At 48.7% G+C, this 15,194-nt stretch overlaps 1 protein-coding gene across 1 annotated transcript in view; it reads left to right on the forward strand.

Annotated features, from left to right (window-relative positions):
• The window catches only part of WASF2 (WASP family member 2), a 30,469-nt gene that overhangs the window by 8,932 nt on the left and 6,343 nt on the right, over positions 1–15,194 (forward strand). Inside the window, 5 exon segments of the mRNA XM_040086343.2 lie at positions 7,769–7,917; positions 11,754–11,888; positions 12,382–12,535; positions 13,594–13,711; positions 14,494–14,624. Of these exon segments, the coding sequence (XP_039942277.2) occupies positions 7,788–7,917; positions 11,754–11,888; positions 12,382–12,535; positions 13,594–13,711; positions 14,494–14,624 (668 nt within the window). The 5' untranslated portion in view covers positions 7,769–7,787.

Consider the following 15,194-nt stretch of genomic DNA (forward strand, 5'->3'; position numbering starts at 1 on the left):
GGAAGGAATCCTTCCCTGTGAGGGTGGCGATGCCCTGGCACAGGGTGCCCAGAGAAGCTGTGCCTGCTTCATCCCTGGGAGTGTCCAAGGACAGTTTGGACAGGGCTTGGAGCAGCCTGGGACAGTGGAAGGTGTCCCTGCCATGGCAGGGGTGGCACGAGATGGTTTTTAAGGCCCTTTCCAACCCAAACCATTCTAGGACTGAGCCCTGCCCAGGCCTCTCCCTACATACTCCTGAAATGGTTTAGAACCTATTGTGGGTGTTCAGTACCCAAGTACACCAGAGCTACCTGTTGCTTCATGCTCGTGATGCCACTCTGTGTTGTCACTGACCTTGTATCCTTGCCCAAATTCTTCAGAGGTTTAGTAGAGAGCATTCTGCTCCCTTTGCTGCTCCTGTTTCCTAGGAAGCAACAAAGCCAGAGCTCTTGTGGTGCTGACGGAGTCCTGCCTCTCTCTCCTGATGTATACCCTCACAGCAAAGACCTTGAAACCTTTCTGTTCTGGAGCTTTAATTCCTGTTTAATCAATAGTTCTGTATTCTGAGAATCAAATCCCTGTGACAGCTCTCTTTAATTGAGCTAAACTGCCTTTCTCTTGTCACGTCTCTTCTAGAGTTTTATTTAAATGCATTTGTTCTGCCTGTATCCTAGTCAGGTATTGATAGGAGCACCAGGTGACCCTCTTTGTTTAACTTGTTTTTCAGCTAAATGAATGGAAACATTAATTAGTGCAATGGTTTGTTTTGTAGGAATTAAAAAAAAATAAAAGTCTAGGTCAAACTGCTGGCTCTATCAGCACTCCAGCAGAAGCCAGGAGGATCTGTATGTTCCCCATTAGTGACACCCCCATCCTTCCACCCCCAGACAGATTTCTGACAACAGCTCTGAGCGAGTCCCTCTCCAGGAGAGCAGCCTGGTATTTATTCCAGCAAGATCATCTTCAGCAAAGCTGATAACAAAAAGTTTAAAAGGAAGAGCCAAATTTTCAGTCACACCTGTGCAATCCCCTTGAGGGCAGTAAATGATGATGATAATGCATGAGCCAGACAAAAAAACCTGCAGAAAATGGCTTTCTGAGCCTCTTTTGCATTTTTCAGAGCCAGCAGACTGGAGGGGGGGTGGGGGGGGAAGAAAAAGGCAGGGGAGGAAAAAAAAAAGGTGTATTTTTACTCTGGGATTGGAGCGAGCTGGATGTTTGTTGTCTCAAGGACTCCACGCTGTACAGTCCTCGTCGTGCTGCGGGATCAGGGCTGACGTTCCCGGTGCTGGAACATCTCTGTGGAAAAGGGCAGCGCTGCTCTTGCCCCACATTATTGCCCAAACATCCTCTTTCGCAACGCCGGCAGATCGAGCCTGCAAAGTTCTCCACTCGGCGACTGGAGTATGTTATTAACACACAGAGGGCTTGTGGATGTGGATTTTTGGTGTTCTAAGTGTGTTCTCCCAAAGGTCCTGGATTTTGAGTAGATCCTTCTTTAGGAGAGCTTTTTACGTGACGGTGGGTGAAAACGCAGCGTGTGCTTCCCATCCCACCGGCTGCTGAGAGATGGTGGGCAATGTTTTCCGCTGTGCCCGGGGCGGGTTTTACCCGTCCGTCTCCCCCGTGGCTTTTTGGGAGAATAGACCACTGTGAAAGGAAGCAGCCCTGCAGCTGCCCTTCACTGCTGACTCCTGCTCAGCTGCTGGCAGGCTGGGCTGGTAATGACAGATGAGCCTGTGATGCGTTTTTGGGAATGAATACTTGTTACAGCTGGCGGGATGGAGTAGTTTGTGGCATCACATGGCAGTTTGCTCTATAATTTCGCTCCCTATTGCTCGGATGCAGCACTGATTGCTGGGTCTCTCTCCGAGCGTGGAACTGGAGCATTTCTGATTGCCGCATCCCACTTCTCTGTGGCTGCATTGTGAGCTTGGATATAGCCCTGAGCACTCAGCAGAGCTTTCTGCTGATTTTTTTTTTTCCCCCTCAGTTCTCCCTCTGTGTGTGTGTGTGTGTGTGGCTGCTGCTTCCCTTTCTGCAAGTCTTTTGGGGTTACATAAAAGCCAGTCTCTTTCTGGCCATTACAGCTACATGGGGGAGTAGTTACTGCTGAGAGAAGCTTGAAATTTGAAGCAGAGTTGTCACAGACATTAGAAAGAACAGTCGGTCTGCGTTGGCAAGCTACTGAGTTAAGTCTTATTTCATACTGATGGGAATTTCAGATCTGATTATCTCCTTTCCCCCTCATTCCCGAGCCTGCTGGTGTGTCTGGTCCCCCGATGGGCACTCCTAGAGGCGGCTCTCCAAAGCGCTTCGCTGAGGGCTCGGTCTCCTTGGCTGTGCTGCCTGTTTGTGTCCAGGCAGAGGATTTTGTAAGCCCTGCCGAGGGCAAGGTGGTTGGTCACCCTGACTCACTTGGAAATCAAGCCTAAATTCCCTTCCCTTCCCCAAAAAAAGCGCTCTGCCCTCCTTAGGTGCTTTGTGCTACACCAGACACTATGACAGATGATCTCACTGCTGGGGTCCAGATTTATTTGCAGATGGTCCCTGATCTAAGAGGTTGTGTGTCACATTGAGCGGGGAATTACCCAGGTGACTCCCAGTAACGCTATGCTAACTGGTCAAATACCAGTGAGGAGAACCTTGCCAGATCTCTCCCTCCAACTCACCTGTTATTTACAGCTCTTTGTGTGCGTTGCATCCGCAGGGCTCGCCTTGGAGTCCTGCCTGCCTTCTCTGCACCACCACAGTGACTGTGCTATCTGCCTGCTCTACAAAAAAAAAAAAAAACCAAAAACCAGGTCTGGTTCCTCTCTTGCTGTGCAAGGCTGTTTTCTGGTCCGCTCCAAACCACTTGTTAAGGAGTATTTGCTCCACGTTGCTGTTTTCAGTTGACAGAACTCGCCTTGGAAAGCAAACACTCAATCCTAAAACGCCCCTGTATTGCTTCTCAATGGTTGTAATCAAAGTCTGTCTCCTTTATTGTTCCTAACAATTGTTCAATTTTACTGTGCCAGCCCTATTTATTAAAAATAGTCAATAAGACGCAGCTTTGTGCGAGGGGTTTATGGACTGGCAGTCCTTGTTTGAAGCAAACCAATTGTACTTGATTCTAATCCAGAACTGGGATTCCTGAGTGATCTGCTGCAGCAGAGCTCATGGGGAGAGCGGTCGATGGCTTGCTGATAAGAAATCTTGGAGCGGCACGCTTATCTTGGATTTACCTCGGCTTTGCTTAAAGTGCTGGATTCCAAAAAGCAAGAATTGCAAGTCCCACATTTTCTCCCCCTTTTCGAGCCTGTGTTGGGCCACGCTTGTTCCCCAGTGCCCAAGAGTATTTGCAGAACTAATTGCCAAAGTCAGAATCCTCTTAAAAGCTGGTGAGCAGGACGTTCAAGGTGAGAGCTTATTGTGGCGGGAGCAGGGTGTCAGATCAGCAGCCATGGGAAGAAGCTCTACCCATGGATCCTGCTCTCTTGGAAGAACATGAGGCATCCAAGACCACGATGTGTGCAGTGAGAGGAGAGGACAGGAGTGGTCAGGAAGGATGACGGGGAGCAAAAACCCGGTGAATCCTGGAAACAAGGTGCCAGTTGAGGCTGGAAGATCAGTAGGAATGTAGGAGCAGTGAGTTCAGCTTCCAGGGCTTTTTCATGCTCGGCAAACTTTTTTTCTGGGCTGGAGCAGGCCAGGGCTCGGCAGTGCCTGTGTAAGCATTTTGGGAGAGGGGAAATTATGAGGCATCCTGGCAATGCCCAGCTGTAGGTGGGGCAGCAAGGGGAAAAGGAGCTGCGGGGCAAAGCTGGGCTTTTCACATGGTTTGGCTTTTAGTCACTGCCGTCACAACATCATCGAGGCTCTTGGAGCCTTCTGTGATTCAAGTCATGACTTGGAGGCTTCAGAGGAAGTGCTTGGGAGCAGGTGGGAAGGCTCTGGTTCAAGTGGGAGAGGGAGATCATTTGTTTCTTTGTTTTTAAGAAGGTGTGAAGCACGGTGGTTGGGAGGATGAGTCTTTTGAACGTGGATTGATGCAGCAGGGTTTGTGGCTTTTCTTTTCGGCTCTTCCAGCCAGCAGAGATCACTGAACTTCTTTCCTTGCACTGTTTCAATTTGACACTTTTCTTTGTTTTCCATATTCATTAGAAATCTGTTGCAGAGTTTTCTGTTTCTAGAGGCGGTTTCCTTTTACTTCTAACATACTTGATCTCCTCTCCTGTTACACTGGGATCAGGGCACCTCCTCTGTGCCCATCTCATTCTTGCAGCTTCTTTAAAAACAGTGTTTGCACCCCTAAAGTCTACACTCCTGAAACAAATCTAATCTCCAGCATTCATAAGCAAATGGAAACGTTTATCTTCGCCCCAAAGATAAAGATTTTCGGCCTTGCAATTCATTTAAGTTGCTTCTGAACGGTAGGATTTAGTTATAATATATGGTCTGCGGTCACTGTGTGACAGTGACTAATGCCTGATGACCAGGCTGGCCAGCCAGGTGGGATTCTGCTGTGCTGTCATGCCCTGAGCACGGGAGGGGAAGGGGTCCTGGATGGCACTGCGCTGTCAGTGGCCTCCTTAATGACTCTTAAAGAATAACAGCACAAACCTCCCAGAAAGCTTCTTTAGCTCTCGCCCTTCTTTCATTTACTGTGTCTCCTCCCTGCCCCCAGCTCATGCCTCGTGCTGCCTCCCGTGTTTTGCTTCCTCTTCCCCCTTCCCCCTTTGCTCTCATACCTTGTCTCTTCTCCACACCTGGTTTTCTGCCCTACCTGACTCCTGCTTTTGAAATACACCACTTATTTTCCAATCCACACTATTAATCTTTGTCCCACCTACTCACGAGGCATGAAGGTTTTACAGGAGCCCATTAGCTGTTATCTCTATCCCTACTCTCCAAACACTCCAGGAAGAAGCAAGGTCTTACAGTGTTCTCATGGGGGCATCACCTGCTCTTTTTGCAGGTCCCAGATTTCCTTCGTAAAGTCTGGAAGCTCCTCATCCTTCTGCTCAGAAGAGAGGAATTTTTGCTTTAAAATGCCTCTTATCCAAAAGCTGCTGGGAGAGCGGGGTGGTTGTCCACAGCCCATCCTGCCCTTCCTGCCTTGATCAGCTCTGATGCTCCACAGGGTTAATTTAATCCCTTCGTTTGCTGGATCCTGGCTGGGTTTAGGGGCAGCAGAGCTCTCCCCATGGCCTTGGGAAGTGCTGCTGTGATGACGAGGGCAAAACTCTCCTTCTGCAGCGGAGTGTGGCTGGGAGGGTGGAGGTGGCTGCCAGGAAGAGCTGGGCTAGAAAGGGAGTCTTTTTCTTAGCCTTTATCTCTGCTGTCTTGCACCAGTGCAAATTTGTGCTGTATGTGTGCTCTGCCTTAGTTTTTCTTTTAAGAAAAGCAATTCTTACCACTACTCCTTGCTTTTACTTTCAAAAGATGCTTTAAATGCAAACACTTCTGGGGTGTCTGTATACAGGCAACGTATTCACAGCCTTTTTTTGTTGGTATTTGAGGCACTGCTCCCATTTTCTGCCCTGTTTTCCCCATCCTTGCAGAGATCAGTGTTACCTGCATTTATCCAACCATGCTACCCATCATCTTGGGGGTTTTTTTTAATCTCCTCTTATACAGTACGCTCACATCTCATCCCCCACTTGCAGGCTTATTTTTCCTCTTGCTGTTTTCCTTCTGTCTGTCCTCCACCTTGGAAGGTTTCCAGCCAGGCTGTCCACTCCAGCTCTGCAGATCCCACCGTGTGTGCTCCCTGGCCGAGCCCTGGGGAAGCACAGGGGAGAAGCTGGATGCAGGCAGCCTGCAAATGCTGCCTTGTTTATGAGAGCTGCTTGTTGGTGCAGACTGCAGTCTGGTGGGAGCTGGGAAAGTTTGTCTGGCATGAGGCACTAAAGCTGACAAAAGATTGTAGGGCTTGGGCTGGAATCGATAAAACACGGGGTGTTGGGAAGGGAAGGTCAGAGCCCTTCCTTAGTTCACCCTGTTCTTTAAATATCCCAGCAGTTACCGGTGGCTGCAGTGGACACGGGGAAAAACAACACGGACTCGATCCTCGGAGGGTCTTGCTCTTATTTATTTGTCTGCAGATCTGGCTCCCCTCTTCCATGAGGTGTTTGGTTTTGAGGACCCTTTCTGTGCAGCCCGGTCTCATGGCAGGAGGTTGGAACAGGATGAGCTTTAAGGTTCTTTCCGACCCAAATCATACTGGCATCCTGAGATGTTGTGAAATCCCTCGTGTAGAGGCGTTGCAAAATGGTAGCAACCTACATCTGCTTGTCTGGGTGATATCCCAGCACCCGGGTGCTGCGGCTCTTGAACTCCTCTGCCTTAATGGGTCAAATTTAGCAATTCAAAATCTGGCTTCTGAGGTAATTAGGAGGGATAATGCCCACTTCTTCCTCTTAACACCCTGATAGAAAAGCATCCAGGAAGGACTCCTGGACCTCAAAGATAAGCTGCCAGCTGCCACAGAGACTATCAAAGGGTGGCTCAAAGTCAAGAGCAAACAGCTGATTTTTTATGGTTCTTGGGTTTTTGCTGGTGGTGACAGGAAGCCATGTTCCCCAAGCTGTTCGCTTCCTGTTTTATTTTTACACCCAGCCCGAGCAGATCCGCATGCCTATCACATGGGAGCTGCCTGCTTCTCTTGGGTTGTTCCTCAGCTGACCTAGAAAAGTGATTCTTTCCCCTTCTAAATTAATCAAGAACTTGGGATGTATTTGCTTTCACTTAGTCCTAAAGATTTCAGGCATGTATGATGCTCCTTGTAGTGAGCTGGGCACACAGGTTTCCTTCTCCCTCTTGGAGCTGCATGATCTGGGAGGGAGCTGTTTGATGCTTCAGCGTTTGGGCCTGTTAGCAAAGGAGATTTTTGTTACTTCAAGGCACTGACCTGCATGTAAAAGCGTTTTTTGTCTAAAGCATAACTTCCGGACACTTAGGTTTTTCTTCAGGTTTTTTATTTTATTAGTTCTTTTAAAGAACTGGAAGTTTGTCCTGCCTGTTGTACAATCAATCCTGACTTGTTTCTGAGCACACTCCAGTCCCGCATCCTGATTAGAGCTCCCTCAACCTTCAACTGCTCTAGCACGAAAACAATGGTCCAGTGTAAACCTCATCCCCGGGGGATTTCCCAAGGGAAGAGGAGTGCAGCCTGCAGGATAAGGAACAGTCACCAGAAAGTTTCCTGGTCAGCTGCAAGCGCTTCCTGTTGTTCCAGGAGAGCCCCGTGTGCTGCTCCAGGAGGGAGGCACCGCGCGTGCTTTGGCGTGCTGTTTTGTTCCTTCTCTCTTTTTTATTTTTTTTTTTTTTTTTCTTTTTTTCTTTTTGTATAACAACGTCTCCCGTCTTCATCTCCGTGGTTTAAGCAACTATCGATTGCAAGTTCAAAATGTTTCTGAAGAGGAACTCTGTAAGAGTCACGCCAGGCGCTGAGTGAGCGCGGGAGGCAGGAGCCCTGTCCGGGCAGCGGCCGGGTGGGAAGGGAACAACGGCTGCGGCGTTGCCAGCGGCGCTGGGAACGTGGGCGAGGATGTGGAGCTCTCCCTCTCTGCCTCTGTACCTGGGCTGGTGGGGCTCTGCTGTCACTGCAAGTCAGAGAACAGGAGGATCTTTATTTCTGATGAGCCAGTTTTCTCAGGGTGGGGAAGAGGGGGAAAGAAGGCTTATAAGTAAAGCCATTTGAGAGCAGGAAAAACGAACACCATGGCTCTGGTGTGCCTGGAATTTGCGGTTGAGTAATCCTTTCCTGTTTCTTTTTTGGGTTGTTTTTCATCTTTCAGAACAGTGCCTGAAGCAGGTCCACCATGCCGTTAGTAACGAGGAACATTGAGCCAAGGCACCTGTGCCGTCAGACGTTGCCTAGCGTTCCGAGCGAGCTGGAATGCGTGACCAACATCACCCTGGCAAATGTCATTCGACAGCTGGGCAGCCTGAGTGAGTACCATGGCGAGCCTGCGCGTTGCCCTCAGGAGTCGCTACTGCTCTTTATTTAGCTCCCTTTCTACTCTCGTGTTCCTATTTCTCCCCCATCTGCCTTCCCTGGGTAATGCTAAAATGTTTTCCTAAAGAAATCCGATGCTAATTTCATATCCCTGGTCCCACTGCCTTCCTATCTAAGAGAAAATGGGGAGGGGGGTGTGTGTATGTGTGTGTGCATGTGAGAGGCTGCAGTGAAACTGCAGATGGAAGGATGGAGCACAACTCAGGCTTGTAAAATGGGAGGCTCTTCGGAGCAGGCAGGATCTTGTGTCAGAGAACGTGCCTGTAATTGCATGCGCTACTAAATGGAGCTTGACTCTGTTGAATCTACACCATGTCAGTAGTCTTATTTTTAATGAAAGATAATTAAAGCCCCCACGCAGAAGCTCCTGTTTGTCCCTGCCGCTGTTTGTTGCGTTGTGAGACCCAAAGACCCGTGTGAGCCGAGTGGTGCCTCCAGAGCGTCGGTGCTTTGGGCTGCTCACTCAAATGGCAGCGTGAGCTGGAGCGATGCCTGGCTCAGCTCTCCAGTGGGCTGACCCGTAGCCTTGGAAAAGCTGGAGGGAAAACACAAGCCTCCACGCCACAGGAGAAACGAAGAGTTAATTGTGGTCTCTCCGGGATGACTCCGTACTGGGTTCTGATTAACCACCTTCGTCCTTGAAGCGAGACTTTGATAATCAAATTAATCTATTGTTTAGCTTCTCTGGGGTGTTTGCAAGCCCTTCTGCTTGCTCTGCAAAGCAAGCCCTTGCCTTCCGCCATGTGGCAGGCAAAGTTTGGGTGCAGGCTCTTTCCAGCAGTGCAAAGCATGGCTGTCACTGAAATCTGGGCCCGTGTTTGCTGCCAGTCGGTGTCACATTCTGTTGGGTTGGAGAAATGTCACTGCACAGGCGAGGCCGGGCTCTCTGCTCGTGTTCAACTGGCCCTCGTTGTTCATTTGTTAGGTCTGGTAGCCAAGATGGTTGCGGAGTGTGAGCGAAATCCATCTCGTGCATGTGAAATGGTGAGGAAGGAGGCAGTAAAGCTGTGCAAAGCCCAGCTGCAGGGAAAGCTCATCCCTGTTCAGAGACATGCTGTGGGTTAGTGTGACAGCCCTGGCCAGATCCCACAGGTTTAGAGCTTCTTTGCACAGATATTCAAAGCTGCTGTGCTTCTGAAGCGCTGGGAGCCGTATCACAGCCTGGTTTCTTCTTTGGGAAGGTTCCCTGGGATGTGGGGATGCAGGGAGAAGCTGTGAGCTGCTGCACCAGTCACAGGTACCTGGGGAGGCAGCTGAGGAGAGGTGCCTCCTGCTGACACTTGGTGTGAGAGGGAGAGCAAGGCAGGTGGGAGGGAAATGCTGAGCACCATCCACTTCCCCAGGATCTGCAGTATTTTAAATAAAGCGACGTTTAGACTATGCTCGCGCCCAAGTGACCAAACTCCTGCCCCCTGCCCTTTCCTCTCTCCTCCAAAAAAACAAATTCTCTCTCTCCTTGTACCTTGGCTATTACAGGAACGTAGAGCAGGTTCACTAGGCTGTGACAGCCCTGTCAAGTGAATAATCAGCCATGCCTGGTGCACCACAGTCTCTTTACAAAGATGCAAACATAAATCTTGTCAAACTTTCATATTCCAGTGAGTTTACCCTTCGTTACTATCGCAGCTGGGAGCACTTTGTATAAGTCAACTGTGCGGTTTTGTGTGATTTTACAGAATCCACAAGCTAAAGATGGAAGGACCTATTAAATCACGCCGTCTGTCTTCCTGCCAGTGCATGACAAAGATAATTCTGATTGTGAGCTGCACTTCTGCAGTCAAAGTAACTAAACTAAAGAATTAATCTGTGTCTTACCCCATCTAAAAGTGTTTGTGAGGCTCAGGCGACGTGTGAGATGCTGGGTGATAACTCCAGGTGCACTTACACAGGCAAGGGAACACAGACCATCTCTTCTCTCTTCAGGGTCAAACCGGTACAGAAAATGTTATATAATATATATAACATTATATATAAAATATATAATGTTATATATATTATTTTATACTTGAAATATACTTTGCAAACCAAAGACCTAATTTTTCCCCTAGCGCTTGTTGCGGTTCCTTGTGAAATTCAGAAATGTTTTTCACTTCTTGTGAAAGTAGAAACGAAATTACAACTTTTCTTTTTTTGAGCTATTTCTGGGAGGTTTCACATTTTCCCACAGATAAATTTTTACTCTCTTTAGGTAAATAGGAGAGCTGGTCTGTGCTGATGTTGAAAATGGAGATTGCTTCATGAAACATGGCTACAGCAAGAGCTATCTGGCCCTTAGATATCCAAACATAAAATCCTTCTCACGAGTTTGGGGTTGTTAATGGAGCCTATGTAGAGTCTGCGTTGTCTGGGAGGGTGGAAGGAAGAGGTCAGTTGAAGTTAACCTTCAGCATTTGCTTTCTACAAACACTTGGACCTGGCATTGCCACCAAAAGGGGTGGAGAAGGTTGAATTTTAACCTGGCTTGTTCCCCGTGCTTGGCAGTGTATAGGAGATCTCCTGGGAGCAGGAACAAGGAGTTGATATGTCGGGTTAGATAGCTGGGAGTGTTTGTGCAGCTGGGCTTTGGGGGATGCCCTCGCCTTGCCTCCTCGTGCAAGGGGCGCTTTGTCTTTCTGACTCTGTAGGCAACCACTTTTTCCAAAATTACTGCTGAAATCAGACTTCCAACTGGTTTTTCTTTCCTGAATGTCGGGGAGGATCTTTAAGAGTAACAGATTCCAGAACAAACTGTTGACCATATGATGATGCACTTCAAAACCAGACTGCTTATTGGGAGCAGCCTTGTACTCAGCAGCCGTGGCTGGAAATGTTTCCCATCAGTGGGAACACCACGGGCCCATGTCTGTGCCCGGCGCCAAGTCTGCTCTGCTCCGCGCTGTCCTCGGCGTGCTCGGGGCTCCCTGCCTTGGGTTGTTCCCAGGAGCAGAACAAAAAGACAGGACTCGCTGGAAGTTCTTGGGTTTCTTCCATCTCTCCCACCTCTGTCTACCTGTGGCCATCTCTTGTTGCACTGGAGGTTTTAAACTCGGTGTTTTTGTTACTCCTGTAAGCGGTGCAGCTCCTGATCTGAGCCCCGGGCGCTCAAATGGCCCAAACCATGGATGGTGCTTGTTGAAGCAGCCCACTGGGTAGTCCAAGATGTTCCAGAGAGAATGTCCCCGATTGAGAAGTTCCCCTTTGGTTTTGATGTGGAATCAATGTGAATGCATCAATTTTTCAGACACTGCCACCTGAAGGAACAGCAGGGTCAGTGCTGTCAGCTGCGGTTTCAGCTCCAGCTTTGGGATCCAGGACTGGGTCTGCTCTCTACTTCCAGAGCTCTTTGAGCTTGTAAATCTATGCCAGCTCCCCTGGAGGCAGGTCTGCTGGAGACTGGGAGCCTTTGAGATTCTCCAGAGCAATAAAAATCTAACTGTATTTCCTTGTCTAATAAACAGAACAGCAGAGAATCTTAAAGGACCTTCAGATCCATCCACATTCAGACCAGTGTAGTGTTGTCAGCCCTCTTTACTTTGTTACTTTAATAGACTTTAAAGTATGTCTCAATTGTTTCCGTATTGCTTGAAGATCCCTTGGAAATACCAGGTTTTGGTGGAACAAAGCACTTTCTTCCTGGATGTTAAACTCAGCCCTGATAAACTTGAAAAAAAGAGTGGTTGCTTCTTTTCTTTCTTGCTTGCTTGCTTGCTTTCTTCAAGAAGACCAGCTGGGAGACTGAGTATGGTCTGATGTGGTTCATGAGGGTAATGTGGCCACTTTAACATTGCAGGTAAATCTGCAGAAGACATATTTGGAGAGTTGTTTACTCAAGCCAACACCTTTGCCTCTCGGGTGAGCAGTCTTGTCGAGAGAGTTGACCGCTTGCAAGTCAAAGTCACTCAGCTGGATCCCAAAGAGGAGGAAGGTAATGGAGTGGAGCACGGGCCGAGCGTGGTGAAGGTTCTCCTTGAGTCAGCGTGGTTGGTTCAGCGCCGTAAACCCAGCGTGACGCTGCCGTGCCTGTTGGAATGCGTTCTCTGGAGCTAAGAGGGACTGTTTCCCTGCCTCCCAGTAGAACATTTGTGGACAGCCTTTTTGGCTTTGCTCTTCAGTGACTCTCCATGTGGGAACTCGCTCTGCAGCGGTTGGGTGGCAGTGGATGAGCTGCCTGGGCTTGGTTGCAGGGGTTCCAAAGCCCGTGGGCCCTCGAGGGAGAGCTGTGGTGATGGAGCAGTGGATCTTGGCAGCACACTGGAGATTTGATGGGTTTCCCAAGGGATCTGTGGGAAAAGGACCCTGACCTTAAGAACTGTAAAGCATGCCAAGAACTCCAACTGAAATCATGTTCACTGCTTGGGCTTCAGTGTCGTTGGCCTGAGTCAAGCTGTTCTTCACTTGTTCTTTCCTCTTCCTTACAGTCTCCTTGCAAGGCATTAACACCAGGAAGGCCTTCAAAAGCTCCACCACTCAGGACCAGAAGCTCTTTGACAGAGATTCTCTCCCTGTGCCTGTCCTCGAAACCTACAGGACTTGCAATACCCCTCCACCTCTCAACATGCTCTCACCTTACAGGTAGGGGTGCAATACCTTCTTGTTCCCTTGCAGAGAAGAATCTCTTCCTCCCAACCTGCTGGGGAGGTCCTTTCCTGTCCTGTGCTGGACTGAAGTAGCTGTTTCCACTGGGAAATTGAGGTGCTAAACAAATCCACCAGGAGATCTTTGGTTTACATGAAACTTTGCTTACGAGGTCATACAAATGAACGTAGCTAGAAGATGATCTCTTTGGTTTTCTGCTGTCACTTTGGTGAGTGCCTTGGGGCCAGGCGTGGCTGGCACTGCAGACCCGTGCTGGGTGTGCTGCACATGAGGCATTTTTCTTGTGCTGCTCCGTAGCCCAATGGCTCCTGTCCAAAGAGCTGCAGCGTGAGATGCAGAGCGTTCACCTGGAGGTGGCTCTGCCCCAGGTGGGTGCAGCAAGCACCAGGTGCTGCTTCCTGTGACCTCCAGTGCCCGCTCTGAGACATCTGGTGGGACCTACACTGGCTGTGTAACCACTTCTGAGCAGTCCCACTCTGATTCCATCTTGTAGGTAGTAGAAGTAAAGGGGGTCAGAATCCAGAGCCTTATCCCACATCCATAAATACCTTCTGAGCAGGTAAAAAGTAATTACAGATAGCTGGAGGCAGCTGTCTCCTGCCAGACGCGGCTGCACTGCAAAGTGGGAGGAGAGGGAGGCTGTGTGCGCTCATTCAGGAGCTTCAAGGACGCTGCTGGTCTGATTTAGGGTTCCTGAGCTGGAGGAGGAGGGTTTTTTCCCCCCACCAAAATACAGCACAAACAAAAGGGAGTTGAAGTGGGAGAGACCTGCTGCTCTCCTGGTGATTGTTCGGAGCAGTCGAGCTCTTCAGGTGCTGAGTAATGGAGGGTTTGTGTGAGGGCAGAAGGAATGGGTTGTGGGAGAGCTGGGATGACTGAAATGGGGGTCTCTTCCTGTTCTGAAATGGAGGGCAGAGCCAAGAGCAGCACTTGTGGCCATCTCATTGCACTTTGAAACTGTCGTTTCTTTCCTTCAAAGAAATGTGTGACTTGATCCTTGTCTGTGTGGTTTTTTCTTCCTCTCCCTGTTCTAGGGATGATGGCAAAGAGGCGCTTAAATTCTACACAAATCCTTCATATTTCTTCGACCTTTGGAAGGAGAAAATGCTTCAGGACACCAAGGATATCATGAAGGAAAAGCGGAAACATAGGGTGAGGAAGGGAAGGATAGGAAGTGGGAGGTGTTAATAAATGTTGGGCTCCAAATTTGCTATCCAAAATTCAGGCTTGCACTTTTGGACTCCTATGGGATGATCAATTCAGTGATGTTTTTTCCTGGTTTACCCACATCCTTCTTCATTAAAAAAAGAGAAAAAAGAGAACAAAGATACCTCTAACCGTTTTTTCTAAATGCCACTGTCTTTGGGCCTTAATGTTAAATTATATAATAGTATAAGAGATGTAGTCTTACATACTTTGCTTAGCTTTTGAGCAACTGGAGTATTAAGCATGAAAACAAATTGTGATTATTCAATAAAAATTAACGAAGAAGAGATTTAGGGTGTGTTAGAATTCTGAGCGAGTCTATCTGAAGCCCAGTTCTCTGTGGGCAAGTGTCCATGTTGCACCCCAGAGCACGGAGCACCATCAGGGTGAAGGTGAAATTTGGGCATCTGACACAGAGGCCAAAACCTAAATTGATGTGGGAAACCGAGCTTTTACTCTGCCCTTGAGCTGCTTGTGCCAGGGAGTGATGATGGCATTGTGTCTGGGCTGCACTGGGCAACCTGATGTTGTCTGGCATTTTTTATGTTGTCTGTGCTCCAGCTTTTTTATATGGAAGATCTTTGGTGAGTGCAGCAAATGGGAAATTCAACTAAAAATCCTCTTTGAGAATGCGTCTTGTTGTAACTGCTCCAGGTCTGTCCTGTCCCTCTCTATTCTCGGTGAATTTAAAGCAAAATAAAGCTTGTGTTTGATTCCTCCTCTCTTAGAAAGAGAAAAAGGAGAACCCGAACCGAGGGAATGTGAATCCGCGGAAAATCAAAACCCGGAAAGAGGAGTGGGAGAAGCTGAAAATGGGACAAGAATTTGTGGAGTCAAAGGACAAGCATGGCCCTGCTGGGTAAGCAGGTCTGGGGCTGGGTGATTGGGATGCAGTTCACCCTGCGCTGCAGCTCCTCCAGATCCACGGATCGATACCGCCGCTAATCAGATTCTCCAAAGCAAAATCCGTCTGCTGGTTTCAAATTTGCCAAATAAATCAGGGAACTGCGCGGTTGGAACAAGGTGGCAGGAACGGCTCTGGCTGCTCTTGCTGCCTGTGGGCACAGAGGTGTCGGGAGCTTTGGCTCTGCCCCGCAGCAGTGCCCTTCCCTCACACCCAGCAGAGGGTGGCATCTCGGTGCCATTGTGCGATGGCTTTGTTACATTTCACAAATGGCTCTTCACACCCTAAAGTTGAGGCGGGGGTTGTCCCCATCCGAGTATTTCAAGCTACAGATCTCTCTTTAGCACTTCTGGCTTGGGAATTCATTTAACTTTTGACACCAGCAAGGCTGGAAGCAGACCGAATTCCCCACAATGCTCTTCTTCCTTGCAGCTTCCTTTCATATAAGAAAAAAAAATCTCTCTTTAAATCACACTCTCCAGCTAAAAATAAAACTTGCTTTTAGTTTAATAAGAGAACAGGTTT

Source organism: Hirundo rustica, chromosome 25 (assembly GCF_015227805.2).
Source record: "Hirundo rustica isolate bHirRus1 chromosome 25, bHirRus1.pri.v3, whole genome shotgun sequence".
In the NCBI taxonomy this organism is placed as follows: Eukaryota; Metazoa; Chordata; class Aves; order Passeriformes; family Hirundinidae; genus Hirundo; species Hirundo rustica.